The sequence below is a fragment of the Cervus canadensis genome, chromosome 26, assembly GCF_019320065.1.
Source record: "Cervus canadensis isolate Bull #8, Minnesota chromosome 26, ASM1932006v1, whole genome shotgun sequence".
NCBI lineage: Eukaryota > Metazoa > Chordata > Mammalia > Artiodactyla > Cervidae > Cervus > Cervus canadensis.
Genome location: NC_057411.1, coordinates 50,922,498 through 50,939,126, shown reverse-complemented (window position 1 = coordinate 50,939,126; position 16,629 = coordinate 50,922,498). Strand labels below are relative to the sequence as shown.

General features: G+C 61.6%; 1 protein-coding gene across 4 annotated transcripts in view; it reads left to right on the top strand.

Annotated features, from left to right (window-relative positions):
- Window positions 1–16,629, top strand: part of HTT (huntingtin) — a 122,800-nt gene that overhangs the window by 104,682 nt on the left and 1,489 nt on the right. For all 4 annotated transcript variants that reach the window (XM_043448496.1, XM_043448497.1, XM_043448495.1 and 1 more), the window contains 19 exons: window positions 741–954; window positions 1,325–1,470; window positions 2,774–2,951; window positions 3,887–3,982; window positions 4,389–4,576; window positions 5,923–6,049; window positions 7,845–7,945; window positions 8,764–8,918; window positions 9,192–9,331; window positions 10,089–10,171; window positions 10,628–10,758; window positions 10,860–10,989; window positions 12,359–12,514; window positions 13,513–13,703; window positions 13,942–14,056; window positions 14,184–14,397; window positions 14,671–14,776; window positions 16,206–16,368; window positions 16,469–16,629. In XM_043448496.1, the coding sequence (XP_043304431.1) occupies window positions 741–954; window positions 1,325–1,470; window positions 2,774–2,951; window positions 3,887–3,982; window positions 4,389–4,576; window positions 5,923–6,049; window positions 7,845–7,945; window positions 8,764–8,918; window positions 9,192–9,331; window positions 10,089–10,171; window positions 10,628–10,758; window positions 10,860–10,989; window positions 12,359–12,514; window positions 13,513–13,703; window positions 13,942–14,056; window positions 14,184–14,397; window positions 14,671–14,776; window positions 16,206–16,368; window positions 16,469–16,629 (2,795 nt within the window). The remainder of the gene's footprint in view (window positions 1–740; window positions 955–1,324; window positions 1,471–2,773; window positions 2,952–3,886; window positions 3,983–4,388; window positions 4,577–5,922; window positions 6,050–7,844; window positions 7,946–8,763; window positions 8,919–9,191; window positions 9,332–10,088; window positions 10,172–10,627; window positions 10,759–10,859; window positions 10,990–12,358; window positions 12,515–13,512; window positions 13,704–13,941; window positions 14,057–14,183; window positions 14,398–14,670; window positions 14,777–16,205; window positions 16,369–16,468) is intronic.

Sequence of the window (16,629 nt, the reverse complement as noted above, 5' to 3'; positions counted from 1 at the left end):
TCGGCTGTAACGGCTGTACCAGAGGGCTCAATTTTGGTCACTGGTGATGACACGCTTTTCTGAATGTTAGCTAAAGATCGGCCAGAAAGATCCTTAAATGGCTTTCAAAAGCTGGCAGAGCGCAATACAAATTGAAGCATTATCGAATGAATGCCGTTTTTCCAATCAAACTTGCCACATTCCCATGCCTGCTATGATTTCTTTCAGCTGCTTTTGAAATGTCACTTGTTTTTTTCAAACATTGGGGACGTTTGGTGTTCCACTGATTTCCTGGGTGGCACATCAACTTGATTTTGTATCTGTATCAGTTAAAATTCCATCATATTAAATTTTTGACTTCAGATAAATATGAAGGCAGAAATGCCTCTTGAAAATTAAAGTACCAGGACCTCCCTGGCTGTCGAATGGTTAGGACTCCGCACTTCCACTCAGGAGCGTGGGTTCCATCCTTGGTTGGAGAGCTGAGATCACACATGCCTCGTGGCTCAGCCAAAATAAGTAAATAAAAATTGAAGGACCCAGTAGAGTCCAGAAACATACCTCACTGGTCGGATGTTGGACGGGGGTGTTCGGTTATCTGTGAAAGAAGCGGGAGAAGACGCCTGTTAACATGTCTCTGACGCCCTGCTTATCTGCCCACTCCGAATGTCCATGTTCTGCCCTCCTCTGCTGTGTGTCTCTTGCCCAACTAAACATGTGTCACAGTCATTGTTCAACCTCTAATGCCCCACCCAATTCAGGAGTTCAACCTGAGCCTGTTGGCTCCGTGCCTGGGCCTGGGCCTGCGTGAGATCTCAGGGGGCCAGCGGAGCCCCCTTTTTGAAGCAGCTCGCACAGCGACTCTGGACCGCGTGAGCGTTGTGGTCCAGCAGCTTCCCGCTGTCCACCAAGCTTTCCAGCCGTTCCTGCCTGTGCAGCCCACCGCCTACTGGAGCAAGCTGGATGACCTCTTTGGTAAGTAAACTGAAAGCTCCTCTTCCTTTCATAAAGGGCGGCAGAGCCAGTGCCAGGCTTTGCACCGTGTGGAAGGACAGTGGGCGCTGTGGATTAGCCCGCTGCTGCATTCACAGAGGCGTCGGGAGCCCGCTCCGGGCCCGGGCTCTGCGTGTCCTTGGTGTGTTTCCCGCTTTGCCTTTCTTTGACGTGGCCCAGGTTCCAGGCCCCGAGGAGCGCAGTCTCGGCCTTGGGAGCGCGGGGCCTGGGCGCGTGGGACGGCGGGGTGTGTGCGGGGTGCTCCGGGAGCCGTTTCTCCAGCCGCCATCACATTTGCAGGGAAGGTCAGGCCTCTGCTGGGGCTTGTCCACCCACGGGCCTCCCATTTCAGGGGACGCTGCACTGTATCGGACTCTGGCCGCCCTGGCCCGGGCCCTGGGCCAGTACCTGCTGGTGTTCTCCCGGCTGCCCAGCCACCTGCACCTCCCTCCTGAGAAGGAGAGGGACACCGTGAAGTTTGTGGTCATGACTCTCGAGGTAAGCCGCAGCTCGGGAACTGGGGCCCAGAGCGGCAGGAAGTCTGAGGGCGCCGCCCACGGAGGGAGGAGGCCCCTCCCTCTGAATCCCAGCGCGGTGCTGGCCTGCCGCCTGAGGCCTGTCCTTTCCGCAGTGACCGTGTCCCGCGGCATGCCCATCCCCGCTCTGCTGAGCGCGGTCAGGCCTCCTGTCGCCCCGTTGTGCAGTATGCCTCGGGAGGTTGGCAGCAGCCCCCCTCGTCTCTGCTTCTGGGTTGTGGGGGTGCGGGGTGGGTGGGCTCTGAGTCAGACCTAGACCTGGCCTCCTGCCCGGGGTCTCCCAGGTACCAGATGGGGAGGCCTTGTTCACTTATTTGTGAGTCTGTTTCCTTGATGCCGAGATAGTTTTTTCATTTAGTACAAACCATCCATTTAATATTTTTTCCAGGGAGAAAAAGTCGTGTGTACTCTAATTTTAGATACTTAAAAAGTCATGATATGAGAAATTTGTTATATTTTAAATTGAGCAATAAGCCTGCTATTTCAGCTGTGGGGAATTGACCATTCTATTGGTGTTAACACTTATAAATACCCCCAAAATGTGTGCACACGGTGGGGCATGGTCCTTTCATACGCCTTCTGAGAAGGGTCCGGCCTGCATCCTGGGAGGCAGACACCTGAAGAGTGCCCACACCCCCGCTGCCTGGCAGCGGGGGGACAGCGGCGTGCAGAGGGCACTCACACGCGTGTTCCTGGGGTGACCAGCCAGGCCCTACTCGAGCCAGAGTGCTGTGACCGCAGCCGTCAGGGGTGGGGGCCGCAGGAAGACTGGCACACAGGCCCCTGGTGACTGTACAGAGGCCGCTGCCATTGTCACGGGCAGGGCGGCCCTCCCTGCTGCGTCCCGTTCAGGACTCGGTCCAGCCCTGTGAGGGCTGTTGGTCCCGTTTCACAGACGAGGGAAGCCGGGCTGAGAGGCTCTACCCGCTGGGAAGCAGCCAGCCCAGCCTCGCTGTCGGGTCCAGCCTCCGTGACCGTGGCCGAGGCCAGACCCCGGGCTGTGGGAGCCCCCAGGCTCGGGGCTGGGGGCTGGGGGAGCGCCTGGCCCGCGGCCTGAGTGGTCAGAACCAGATGCTGGAGGCTGAAGACAGGGCAGCCAGATGAGGCGGGCGTCCCCCAGTGAGCAGGCGGATCAGGGTTAGACAGGAGGGGCTGGGAGTGGTGGCCCAGAGCCGTGGCTCCTGAGGGAGGTCTGGACGTGCCCGCCAGTGGGCCCTGGGGCAGAACGGGGCGGGGGGCCTTCCTTCACACGACCCACCCCACAGGCGCTGTCGTGGCACCTGATCCACGCGCGGGTCCCGCTGAGCCTGGACCTGCAGGCGGGCCTGGACTGCTGCTGCCTGGCCCTGCAGCTGCCCGGCCTCTGGAGCCTGCTGGCCGCGCCCGACATGGTGACCCACGCCTGCTCCCTCATCCACTGTGTGCGGTTCATCCTGGAGGCCAGTGAGTCTGAGACCGGGGCGCACTGTCCTTTGGCCCTTGAAGCAGTAATCAGTGCCGCGGGGCTAGTCGCAGCGGTTATGTGCCACCTGTTCTCCAGGTGCTGAGTTGGGAATCGGGAGTGAAGAGGTGGAGGAATTATGGGCCTTGCCTTCGTCTCCAGTCTCCTGGAGTCTGCGCTAGAATTTAACTTGAATTTGCTTTTGTGTAGATCTGGAATTTCAGCTTTCATTAAAAAAAAAAAAAAATGCGTCTAATTTACGGCCCTTTGATTTCTGGTCCTAGTTGACTGTTTCATTCTTTTAGTCCTAAATCACCATAAGACTAATAAGATTACATTAAAAAAAATTACTTGTTTTGTGTTATAGTCAAAATGCTTGTTTCTATACTGCATTAATTTTTGAAATAAAAGTGTCTTTTTCTTTTCAAGGGACAGTGTCCTTAATGAGGGTCATTAACCAAAATGTTTTTAAAATTGGATGTTATAGTTTACATGTGAGAGGGTGTCTTGATGTTTTGTATTTTTAAATTAAATATTACAGAGTGGTGTTTTGAAGATTCATTGTTTAAATTGTTTTCATCTGTGCATTTGTAGTAACATGAAAAGGAAGACCCAGGGAGTGATTCATCAAAGCCAGGCTTCTTGGGGGCTCTAGGCGTGCTGTTAGCAGTAGTGGTTCTTGAGCTGTCTGATAGAAGCCCTCAGGGTCAGAGGTGGCAGAGAGCAGGAGGACTGAGAAATCCAAGGGTAGAAGTTCAGATCCTGGTGCATTTCGGATTAACCTAGAGATTGATACCTGAGTCTAGTGGGTCTAAAATTGTCCCAAGTTGATTCACTTGGGAAACGTTCATAAGGCTGCATGAATGTGAAAATCTGAATTAGGAAGGAACGGTTGACATACTTTGGAATTCTTCTGTTTGTTCTGTTGTGATTTTAGTTGTGGTGCAACCTGGGGACCAGCTTCTTAGTCCAGAAAGAAGGACGAGCACCCCCAAGGCTGCCAGAGAGGACGACGTGGATTCAGACACACAGAGTACGTCTCAGGGTCGTGTCCCTGACCTCGAGTCTTCGGGGGCTTGAGATTCATTCCCGGAAGAGGCCTCCTGTGTGGTTGGTGTGGACACGTGACCTGTCCTTGGCTGTGTCCTGCTCGTCCTGGAGCTGGGGGCAGCGCCTTCTGCGCCCCACTGCAGGCATGCGCCGCTGCCTGGCTCTCCGTGACCCCACACCCCGCGGGGTGTCCTGCTCAGCTGTTGGGGCTGCAGGAGGGTGAAGTAAACGCGTCCACGTGAGGCACCCACGAGCAGTCACGTCTCTGGCGTGTGTAGCTGGTTGTGGGCTGTGCCTCCCACTCTGTGGGGCCGGGCAGGTTGGGGGCGGGCGGCGGTTTGGGGTGTGTTTTGACAGAAGGGTCTTCTCTCACGGGGGTGTCTGCTCAGACCCTCAGTACATCGCTGCAGCCTGTGGGATGGTGGCTGAGATGGTGGAGTGCCTGCCGTCGGTGTTGGCCTTGGGCCACAAGAGGAACAGCCACACACCCGCCTTCCTCACCCCGGTGCTCAGGAACATCATCGTCAGCTTGGCCCGCTTGCCCCTCGTCAACAGCTACACGCGCGTCCCGCCCCTGGTGAGTCAGGCCCTCCCCTGGCACAGGGCGGAAATGAGGCAGACTCTCGGCAGGCCCCCAACTCGGGGGTCCCTGCACAGGAAGCCAGGTCGTGACCGCTCTGGTATCCGCTAACAGGGGCCGGTGCGCTCCTGTGTGCAGTCAAGACGCCCGTCTGGATTCCTCCATTAGTAAGAAATACTCTGAAACAGGGTGAGGGATTACATGACGAAATAAGGTGATTTCTCCCACAGTGCCAGATGCAATTGTAAGGTCATCAGACCCGTCTGTTTCGTGGGAGAGCAGAGATTACACCCCCTCACATGCCTCCCTGTCAGCAGGCACCCCAGGGTGGCCTGGGGATTTGGCACAGTCGCAGCTCAGGTGCTCTTCCAAAGCTGGCTTTGGAACTGGAACCAGGATCCAGTGGGCCTTGTTAAAGGGACCTGGCTCCAGATGACCGGCAGGGCCTCGGTGAGCAGCGTGCGGGCTGTGGGGGCTGCTTCACTGCCCTTGCACCCCCAAAGAGAGAGAGCGGCCGCGGGCTGCAGCCAGCTGGGGGATGGTGGGCCGAGACCTGAGGCAGGCGCTTGCTGCTGCCTGGGGAGGGCGTGTGCTAGCTGGTGGGGCGAAGCCTCTGTGCGCGCGAGCTTCTGCAGTGGTTGCTCGGAGGAGGCGGTGGGCCCTTGGCCTGAAGAGGATCTTGCTGTGGGAGGGAAAGAAGTCCCATGCAGGGGCCCCTTCTGAGGAGAAGCCCAGTAGCTGCTGTCCCGAAGTCACCGTGGAACTGGCAGTTGCGGGCAGTGCTGGTGCCCGGCGCCCCGGAGGAGAGCTGAGGAGCTGGCACTGCCCTCGGGCCGTCACTGCAGGTGTGGAGCCGGCTCACCTTTGGGCAGGCATGGGGAGCAGATACAGAAAGTCACGGTCCCGAGGCCCCGATGTCTGGCCTGCACAGACCATGCCCCGTAGATGAGGCTCCTTGCGTGAGCGCTCCACCCCATGTGGCTCCTCGGCCTGCGTCAGGACGTGCAGGAGGGTCTGGGGGGCATGTGAGGGGCCTCGAGAGCGTCTGCCGGAGGCCAGGGTGCTGGAGCTGCTGGGCCAGGTGGCCGGCGTTAGGGGTCCAGTGCAAGCCCTGGCCGGACGCTTGCATCCTCCACGGCCCGGCTGGGAGCTGGGCTTCTGCTGCTGGAGCAGCGCTGGCCCCCCCGGTGCTGCAAGCAGCACTGGATGACGACGCTGGGCTTGGAGAGCTCGCCGCGTCCACCGTGTCTGCAGCCAGGGAGCCTCAGGGAGGGAAGGCGCACTTCCGGGCGCCCTCCCCGTCCGGCCACCCTGCCTTCAGTTTTCCTCTCGCTCCCTCTCAGGTGTGGAAGCTCGGATGGTCGCCTAAACCCGGAGGGGATTTCGGCACAGTGTTCCCTGAGATCCCCGTGGAGTTCCTCCAGGAGAAGGAGGTCTTCAAAGAGTTCATCTACCGCATCAACACACTGGGTAGGCCGGGAGCCAGGGCGGCAGTGGGGTCTGCCTTCTTTTATTCCAGGGAGGAGTTGAGGCAGGACACAATCGCGTGCATGTGTTCTGTAATATATACAAAGCTGTCACGATGATGAGTCTGTGTGCATGTGTGTGTGAGAGCGCGTTTCTTCCCACGTGTTCGCATCAGGTCAGGCGGTGCCCTCGTGATGGGTGGTGCTGAGCGGGTTCAGCCGTGTCTCAGCGCCTCCGCTGGAGGGAGCAGTGGTTGTCTGTGTGAGCTGCCTGTGACCGCTGCCGCCCCGGTTCCAGTCTGCCAGACGGAGCAGTGTGCTCACTGAGGCGGGGCGGGCAGCAGACCCCAAGGGGACAGCGTCGGGCTGCGAGGCAGGCCGCGTTGACCCCCAGGACTGCGGTTCTGCCGTCCATGATGTGGGAATCGTGGCTGTTGACACAGTTGCTGCAGCCTTAGAGACAGAAAGGGGCCCCTGACGCACGGCGTCTCAGTCAGCAGCAGGGCCCCAGGCTTCCCTCAGGGCGCCGCCTTGTTGCCAGCAATGTAGCAGACGTTCACCCTCTCGTCCCCGTGTCGTGGCTGGGGGTAGCCCTGGGGCGTGAGGGCTGTCGTCGGCAGAGCCCGCGAGGCTGCGCCTGGCAGGGCGACTCCACCCCGGCCCCACATCAGGCCCCTCCGCCCAGCACCCCGCCTGTCGGCCTCTGCGGGGTCTGTGCTGCTGTAACGCTGGGCCGGCATCCTCACTGCCTCCTCCCCTCCCTGAAGTGAGCGGTGACCCCTCGCCCTGTCCACAGTGAGCCCTGAGCAGCAGTCTCAGGCCGCTGCCTTCGGAACTTCTGTGCCCTCTTCCCCTGCAGCCCCCTGCCTCCCCCAGCCCAGCTGGACACCCGCTCCTCTGTGTCTCAGGTGCTGTCCTGTCTGAATTGTCAGTCACCGTGCAGGACCGGAGACGGCCTGTGGCTTCTCCTGACGCCTGATGGCTGCTGACCATTGTCCTTTGTCCCTTCTCTTTTCCTCCCGTCTGAGTAAGCACATCTGTCTGGACCTCCCGTCTCAGCTTGTCTGTGTGTCTGATCCAGACCTGAATCAGCTGGTCTGTCTGTCCACATGCAGCTTACCAGCGAGCTCCTGACGTTTGAGGCTTTGGTTTTCTGTCCTTGGCACCCCGCTCTTGTCCCTTGCAGCCCTGATTCAAGTGGCACGGCCCCCTCCCCTCTAGGGTCACAGCCCCCGGGATACCCGCTCACTCAGCAGCATCTTGAGAGCGGCCCCTCCGGAACGCCCTCCTCACGGCCTGGACTTCCCCGCAGATTACACCCTGTCTCCACCTACCGTCCTTCCCGAGGGGGTCAGGGCAGCCATTGCTCTTAAGCTTTTACGCCGCTGCCCTGAGGTAGAGTTCACATGCCAGCCTGTCCATCCGCTCAGGTGTGGTTCCACGGTTGAGGCTGGACACACCTGCGCAGTCTGGGGGTTTGACTCTAAGTAAGGATGTCCCAGCCTCTGCTGAGCCGGGCAGAGGGCACTCTGACCCCATCCGAGCGTCGCCCGTTCGGACATCCACACGGCAGGGCCCAGAGAGCGCTTCGCATCAGGCCGCCTGGGCTGAACTCAGCCGCGTTGGTCCTCACCACTGGGCTCGGCCGGCAGTGAGGCTGCATCGCAGCGCCGTCCTGAGGCTCTGGGCAGTGGCTGTGTGGGCACCTGGCCAGCGAGAGCGGGAGTGCCCACTGCCCCGTCTCACAGAGAAGGCGGAGCAGCGGGGACCCTCTGCCTAAAGCAGCACTCGCGTTTCAGGGTGGACCAGCCGCACCCAGTTTGAGGAGACGTGGGCTACCCTCCTCGGCGTCCTGGTGACCCAGCCGCTCGTGATGGAGCAGGAGGAGAGCCCCCCGGAGGTAGGCCGCGTGAGGGCTCGCTCGGCGGCACCCCGCACGTGGGGGCCGGGCGCAGCACATCCTGACGGGTGTTCCAAGGTCTGGGTGCTGTAGATTCATGACCGGAAGGCGTTTCCCACAGCGTGCTGCCTCCAGGTCATAGGATTATGTCCTTCTTAAATATTTCTTGTGTTCTGTTTCTCAGTATTCAGGTATGGTGTGTAGCAACACTTCATCAAAAAGAAAAGATATGTCTTAAAGGCCACACATAATTGCCAGTGTTCATTTCTCTTGTCTTATTTTGCAAAAACTTCATCGGGCTTGGAGTGTTAATGCACATTATAGTACTTTAATGTTAATAGAAGACATATTCTGATAAAGGAAAGCCTGAAATGTTAAAAGCCCTCAGATACATGTTCTTTAGGTAGGAGGTGTGGTATGAAGCAGCAGAAATGGCAGTTCAGAGAGTATATATGTCAGACGTCACCAGGGGTGACTTTTGCCGGAGTGGAGCCAGCAGCTTGTCGTATGCAGGGCTCCTCAAATTGGTAAGGAAATTGAGGACAGTTTCTTAAAAAGTAATTCCTATTTGGAGGTTTGTGCTTGGAGGAAACCTGGCTTTGAAAAGGAGCCATTTGCCCATCAGATTTATCTCAAATCACAGATGCGTGTGGATTCTGGTGAATTTAGGCAGACGCACCGGGACCCCGGCCGGGAAGGCAACGTCCATCTGTCCCGCTCGGGGCCCATGCCCGCAAGGCCGCCTGGCCGGGCAGCCACAGGGGAGGTAGCGTGCTGCCAGCGTGCGCCGTGGTGACCTGGGGCTCTCCTCCTTCCAGGAGGACACGGAGAGGACCCAGATCCACGTCCTGGCTGTGCAGGCCATCACCTCCCTGGTGCTAAGTGCGATGACTGTTCCCGTGGCTGGCAACCCGGCTGTGAGCTGCCTGGAGCAGCAGCCCCGGAACAAGCCCCTGAAAGCCCTTGACACCAGGTGGGCCCAAGAACCGCGTCTCCGGGCACGGCTGCGTGGGAGTAGGGAGGCGCCAGGGTGCCCTTTGCTTTGCTGCCAGGGTGGTTTGCTGGCTGAGGCTGATGACCTGGCCTCCAGGGTCAGGGGCCGGCTCCGGCGGCGCTAAGGGGGCACCTGGGCGGGACCCGGGGGCCTTGGCTGTGCCGTGGTTGCTGGAGGTGAAGCTGGGAGCCTAGGGTTCACTGTGAAGATTCTGGAGGAACCGTGTGGCGGTAACCTTTGCTCTGAACTTAGGTTTGGGAGGAAGCTGAGCATCATCAGAGGGATTGTCGAGCAAGAGATCCAGGCAATGGTTTCCAGGAGAGAGAACGCTGCCACTCACCACCTGTACCAGGCGTGGGACCCCGTCCCGTCTCTGGCACCGGCCACCACAGGTTCCAGGGGGCTCGTGGGGATGTTGGGTCGTGCGGGGGTGTCAGCCTGCACCCTGTGCCCGTGAGCACGGCTGGACTGTCCCAGCGCCAGGGTGGGGGCTCGGGAGGGCCCACCCTCCAGAGAGTCATCAGGGCTGCCGGCTGGGTGGGTGCCTTGTCAGCGGCCACTGACGCTCCAACTTTTGCAGCTCAGCCCGTTCCCATTCAGTCTGGTTTGTTACGGAGAACAAGTGATAATTCCACATCAGCCTGCCGGCCCTGCCAGCTTCATATGCTGTGTGGGGATAGGACTCCCCACTGTGGGGACACTCAGGGCCGTGGGGGGGACACTCGGGGCTGTGTGGGGGGATGCTCGGGGCTGTGTGGGGGGATGCTCGGGGCCGTGGGGACGCTCGGGGGGGACGCTCGGGGCTGTGTGGTGGACCACTCGGGGCTGTGTGGGGGGATGCTCGGGGCTGTGTGGGGGGATGCTCGGGGCCGTGGGGGGACGCTCGGGGCTGTGTGGGGGGACACTCGGGGCTGTGTGGGGGGACACTCGGGGCTGTGTGGGGGGATGCTCGGGGCCGTGGGGGGATGCTCGGGGACGCTCGGGGCTGTGTGGGGGGACACTCGGGGCTGTGTGGGGGGATGCTCGGGGCTGTGCGGGGATGCTCGGGGCTGTGCGGGGGGACACTCGGGGCTGTGCGGGGACAGGACTCCCCACTGCGGGGACACTCAGGGCTGTGTGCGGGGACACTCACGCGTCCTTGTCCCGCAGGTGCTCTCATCAGCCATGACAAGCTCCTGCTGCAGCTCAACCCCGAGCGTGAGCTGGGGGACATGAGCTACAAGCTTGGCCAGGTCAGTGCCCAGCAGGTGGCCAGCGGGGCCGGTTCCTCCCCACCCCGCCCTCTCCGTAACAAGCTGGCTGTCCTCTGTGTGTGTAGGGGACTTTGTTAAGTAATTCAGAAACATGGGCCCACAACTGTTGTCTGGTGAGAGGACCAGTTTTGAATAGAGATCCCACTTCCTGGTTCCATTTTGTGCCAGGACCTCACCCTGACGTCCCTCAGCAGCCAGATTTCCTTTCTTTGTTCTTTTTCACTGTTCCCTTTCTTAGAGGCGCTCTTCTTCCCCCTCTTCAGCTGCTCCTGTGGGCCTCATTCGGGGTCTTCAGCCCTGAACCCCTGGGGGTCTGACCAGCCCTGCCCGGGGACGGGGGGCGGTGCTCGCCTCAGGGACCCCCAGGCGGGACCTGTGGCCCGGCGCCCCTTGCCTCCGGCACCTGAGCCCCGGCCTGTCCCGTGTCCCCTGAAGGTGTCCATCCACTCAGTGTGGCTGGGGAACAGCATCACGCCCCTGCGAGAGGAGGAGTGGGACGAGGAGGAGGAGGAGGAGGCCGAGGCCCCAGCACCGCCGTCCCCACCCACGTCTCCAGTCAACTCCAGGTTCCCTCTGCCTTCTGTCCAAGCGAGCGGGAGCTCCGATGAGTCCCTTGTTTGGGGGCCTCTTGAAATGAACCTCTCATCTCTTTTGGGGGAAATTGCAGGAAACACCGGGCTGGAGTCGACATCCACTCCTGTTCGCAATTTTTGCTTGAGTTGTACAGTCGCTGGATCCTGCCGTCGAGCTCCGCCAGGAGGACCCCCGTCATCCTGATCAGCGAGGTGGTGCGCTCGGTGAGTGCCCTCCCCGCCCCTGCAGTGCCCGGCGCTCCTGCGGGCTCATATCACCCGCCGGGGGCCCGTGCAGAGGTGTGGGGGAGGTTGTAGTGCGTTTCAGGCCAAGGGAGGAGCCGTTTGCACGGTGCAGTCTGGGCAGACACATATCACCCGCCCAGCCCAGCGGCCGCGTTGTGGAGTCGGCATGTGACCGTCTGTCCAGCAGCCAAGCACCGATTCGGGCGGTGGTTGTCCAGGGATTGGCCAGCAGAGTCCTTCACATCCGGGAGACCGGAGGGGACGCGGGGAGTGTAGATTCCTGTGGGCAACACCCGCCGGTCCTCGCAGTGTTGAAGTCACACTGAGAGGTTTTGAAAGTCACTTACTTGTTGCCGGCCCGTCACCCGGGTCACCGTCCAGGAGGAGGGACGCCCGGTGACCGCATCCATCACGTTAGCTCCTTCTGTTCTTTTTACCTAAAGGTGTCTCCTTTTGGTAATGACTATTTTTTGAAGCCTGTTTTTCTCAGTATTCCTTTAAAGGTTTCTAGATTGTTTCATACTTGGTCAAGTCGATATTTTTAAGAACCTCGTTTTTAATTTGTAATGTAAGTTGCAAATTGACTTTTATCAAAAAAGTCAACAAACTACAAGGAATACTAAAGATCTTAAAAAACACAAGTTACTAGAAATTCTTGGTGGTCCAGTGGGTAGGACGCAGCACTTCTACTGCTGTGGGCCCAGATTTGATCCCACAAACCACGTGGCATGACAAAAGAAATAATTGTTTAAAAATAGCCATGATAATATAAAGTTTTTAGTTACTTTGCATCTAACGTCTGGCTCATCAGCAGTCCCTGGGTTCTCATGCCTCCTGTGTGTTCAGTCAACTTCCGGTAACTTCTGGAAAATACCACCGTGTCAGTGGGAGGGCACAGGAGAGAGGGGCAGGTCGGGTCAGCACTGTTAAAAAAACATATTTGACCTCATGACCCCAAGAGGCGTGGGTGCCTCCGCGGGTGGCCTGAAGTCCTGCTGGCTGAGTTGTTCAGCTGCCAGGGGCCCCTGAAGACCAGCCAGCCCCCACCTCCGACACTCCCGGTGATCAGGGTCTTCCACCTGGTCAGAGCCTGTCTTCAGATGTAACGTGAGAAACCGGGCACTGTGGGGAGACAGAAGGAATCATGGCCAAAGCACCGACTTCTGAGCCAGTCACCCATTCCTCCTTCGCGGCTTTGGGAGCTGGGCTGGCAGTGGCTGCAGCATGTGGGGCCCCAGGGAGACGGCGGGCACCCTTCCCTCCTGGGTCCAGGCTCCAGTGCAGGTTTGGCTCCAGGGTTTGGGACCCAGAGTGACCTGCCCCCTCCCGTCCACGTGTCCGCCTCCAGCTCCTCGTAGTCTCGGACTTGTTCACGGAGCGCAACCAGTTTGAGATGATGTACCTGACGCTGACGGAGCTGCGGAAGGTGCACCCCCAGGAAGACGAGATCCTTCTCCAGTACCTGGTGCCCGCCACCTGCAAGGCGGCCGCTGTCCTCGGGATGGTGAGCGCAGGGCGCCCCACGGCGCTGTGGAGCGGGGGTGCCGGCCGAGCCTCCGGTGGGGCTCCCGAGGCCCTGGTTCCTGAGGTAGCAGGGCGCCTCCGCCAGGGGCTCGGCTGTGCCTGTGGGGGTCGAGGCCAAGTCCTCCCCGCCCTTGCCGTGGCCCTCTGGGTGTGGCGCCGGAGGTGGAGGCACCAGACTCCGGGCTGAGGGGCCCTTTTGTCTCTGCGGGAAGTTTCGCTGCTGGGCTTATTCGCATGGTAATTGTGCTCAGGCCTGGATCCCTGAGGCTAAAGCTGTGTTGTCTGTAAATGGAATGAGTAATGTTTTCAAGAAGAGGCTTACACAGGCCAGCCTGGGGTGAACTCTGCTGGTGTGGAGGACAGCGTTGGTTCCCTCAGGACAGGGACGCAGGCCCCTCGGGATGGGACCCTGTCCTCTGTGGCTGTTCCCACGCGGCCCAGCCCTGGAGTTCTCAAGTCCACTTTTTTCCAGACTTCCCCAGGTTGGGAAAGCTGCCCCCACGGGCCCTGCTGGAGGTTGGCGACCTTGCGTGTGGGCGGGAGGAGGGGAGTCCTCTGCAGTGTCAGCGTTGTCTGGACCACAGGGCAGAGTTCCCGGGGGGCTGGGCGGGTAGTCACAGGGCCAGAGAGCCTCTGAGGCTTTTGCAGAGTGAGACAAGGCCCTCGGCCAGCAGTGCTTGCTTGTCCCTGGACGGGGTGGTCTGTCCCCAGGGAAGTCCCTCACGGACTCAGAGCTGGGTTCTTCCCGGGGCCGGCCCGGAGGGCCCCTATTCACGCACACACCAAACTCAGTCCCAGAAGGGTGTGAGCACAGACACGGCAGGGAGCCCCCATCCGTGGGGGCGCTTGGGGCCCCCACGACATCCCAGACCCGCACGCAGGCACCCCGTAGCGCGAGGCCAGCCTCCCTGGGTGCCGCCCCCGCCCCCCGCCCTGGCTGTGTGTGGCCGGCCCAGCCTGCCGTGTGCTTGTGTGCAGGACAAGGCCGTGGCGGAACCGGTGAGCCGGCTGCTGGAGAGCGCGCTCAGGAGCAGCCACCTGCCCAGCACGCTGGGCGCCCTGCACGGCGTGCTGTACGTGCTGGAGTGCGACCTCCTGGACGACACCGCCAAGCAGCTCGTCCCCGTCGTCAGCGACTACCTCCTCTCCAACCTCCAGGGCCGAGCCCAGTGAGTGGGCGCGGCCGGCCCCGCCACGGTCTCCTGCCCGGGTTTGTCCGGTGGGGCGGGGGGTGGGGGTGCCTGTGAGAAGCGCGCGCACTGTTTCGGCGCGCACAGCAGACCCCGGCGGCGGCGCCAGCAGGGGCCCACGTGGCCGCCCTCCTCACAGGGACTGGAGGACAGTGCGCGGGGCCGGCAGACAGCGCGGCGGCCGTGTCACTGATCCTGGCCGACGTCTCGGTTTCAGCTGCGTGAACGTCCACAGCCAGCAGCACGTGCTGGTGATGTGCGCCACAGCCTTCTACCTGATCGAGAACTACCCGCTGGACGTGGGGCCCGAGTTCTCGGCCTCCATCATACAGGTGAGCCGGCCTGGCCTGGCTGTGCTCCGCGAGGGGCGCTGGGCCAGCAGAGGCTCCCGCCTGGGAGGAGGCGGGGCGCCCGGAGGCCCAGAGCAGCCCTTTGATCGGAAGCCTTCCCCGGGCACAGCTGTGTGGGGTGATGCTGTCCGGAAGTGAGGAGGCCACCCCGTCCGTCGTCTACCACTGCGTCCTGAGGGGCCTGGAGCGCCTCCTGCTGTCCGAGCAGCTGTCCCGCCTGGACGCGGAGTCCCTGGTCAAGCTGAGCGTGGACCGGGTGAACGTGCACAGCCCGCACCGCGCCATGGCGGCCCTGGGTCTCATGCTCACCTGCATGTACACAGGTGAGCAGGGCGCCCCGGCCCAGCATGCGTGCACCGCTGAGCTCCGGGCGCACGGCTTCTGGAGGCGGCTCCAGTTCTGTGGGCCACGGAGCGGCTCTCAGACTGACCCCTGTGCCCTGTGGGTCTCGGCTGGGCCCTGGGGCCTGGGCCCCCGCCCCCCGCCCAGTGTCAGACCATCGGTAGGAGTTCAGTAAACTCCTGTGTGAGCGCTAGGCCCCCTTCCCAGAACCGTCCAGTTTTACAAACCAGCGGCACGAAACGGCTCTGTTCCAGGGAAGGAGAAAGTCAGTCCGGGCCGAACGTCCGAGCCCAGCCCCGCGGCCCCCGACAGCGAGTCCGTGATCGTGGCGATGGAGCGCGTGTCCGTCCTCTTTGACAGGTGAGCGCGAGCCCGCCTGCCCGCAGCCAGCAGCCTGCTTCCTGCCTCTGCCCTGGCTCCACGCCGCGCTCAGTCCCAGCACCCAGCGCCCGGGTTTGGACGCGGGAGGCCCCAGGGCTGTCCCGAGCGCTGACCCAGGTCCTGATGGCGAGGGGCACTGTGGCAGTGTCGGGGTCCTGTGAGGAGACAGCCTGGAGCCTTCTCGGGGACGGAAGTGGCCGTCCGAGCTGGCCACCATGTAGAGAAGGGCCTGGGGGCCGCGCCAGCAGCGGCTTGGGGGGAGGCCGCTCTTGTGAAAAGGGGGCTGCTCTTGTGGCCCTGGGACATCCTTGCCAGCAGGCAGCATCCTTGAGAGCCTGGGATGAAGGCCCGCCTCCATGTGTGTGTCCAGGACGGGGTGGGGGCCTCGTCCGGCCCTGCCCCGGGCCTCAGCCTGTGTCTGTGGCCTTGGGGCAGCTGGCTCTGCTCCGCGCCCCTCAGCTCTGGTCAGCTCGGTCAGCAGGCGGCCACCCGGGTGCTCACAAGAGCACACTCCGCAGAACGTTCTCCAGGTTCTCTCTGGCCGGGTGAGGCACTCTGGAGAGCTGGGCGTACAGGCTGTGCCCACGTCGCCTGTTTCCGTGAGCGTCCGCAGTCCCGCGCTCACCCCACCAAGCCCCTGGAGGCAGGCAGGCCGCCATGTGGCGCTCAGCCCTGCCCGCGGGGGCTCGCGCTCGTCTTTCTGCGAGATGAGCGCGTCCACCAAGGCAGGGCCGACATTCAGCCTGACCGCGCGCTTATGCATGGGGGACTCTGGGTTGACGACGCCGACTCTCCTATGTGGGTTTCGCGTCTGTGGGTCGTGGCTGGCGTCTGCAGGCAGGTGGAGCTGGCTCACCCGGGCGGTTTCCAGGTCCCTTCTGGTGCTTTTCAGTCATACACGGCTTTTTGATTGGTTCTGGGGAGCCCACCCGCACGGGCTCCAGAGTCTGCTGACGCACAACGCCCTCATGTGTGCTGCTTCAGGGGGCCTGCCTCCGTACCCCCGAGGCCTGCGTGCACTCAGCTTCCTGCAGGTGGGGCTTGCACCCGGAACACACGGACGTGGAGGGCTGGCGGCGGAGGTGTGCTGATGGCCAATAGCCCGAGTAGCCGGCTGGCTGCCCATTGGCTCTGGGAGGACCCTCTGCAAGGGCCCAGCCGCGGGTGTGCTGAGGGCAGGCAGCCAGGGGCGCTGGGGCAGGGCTGGCGAGGAGGGGGCCTGGCAGGGGCGCGCACGCACCTGAGGGCCTCACGAGGACATGGGTCTGTCACGAGAGGCTGTGCTGTGATGTCACCGCCCCAGCCATCCGTGCTGTTACTTGAGGACGCCGGCTGGGTCGGGAGCCTCAGGGCTGGGGAGCGTGGGTGGGACGGGCTCTGAACCGGGCTCCCCCCTGCACCACCACAGGATCCGGAAGGGGTTCCCCTGTGAAGCCCGCGTGGTGGCGCGTGTCCTCCCCCAGTTCCTGGATGACTTCTTCCCACCCCAGGACGTCATGAACAAGGTCATCGGCGAGTTCCTGTCCAGCCAGCAGCCATACCCGCAGTTCATGGCCACTGTCGTGTACCAGGTGAGGGGCTGGGGCGGGGCGCCCGGGGAAGGCACCGGGCCCCCAGCTCCTCCCCTGCCAGCGCTGACAGGGCGTCCTCGGGCCCGCGGCCTCCTCGCAGGTGTTCCAGACGCTGCACGGCGCGGGGCAGTCGTCCATGGTGCGCGACTGGGTCATGCTGTCCCTGTCCAACTTCACACAGCGGAGCCCGGTGGCCATGGCCATGTGGAGTCTCTCCTGCTTCTTCGTCAGTGCGTCCACCAGCCCGTGGGTCTCGGCGAT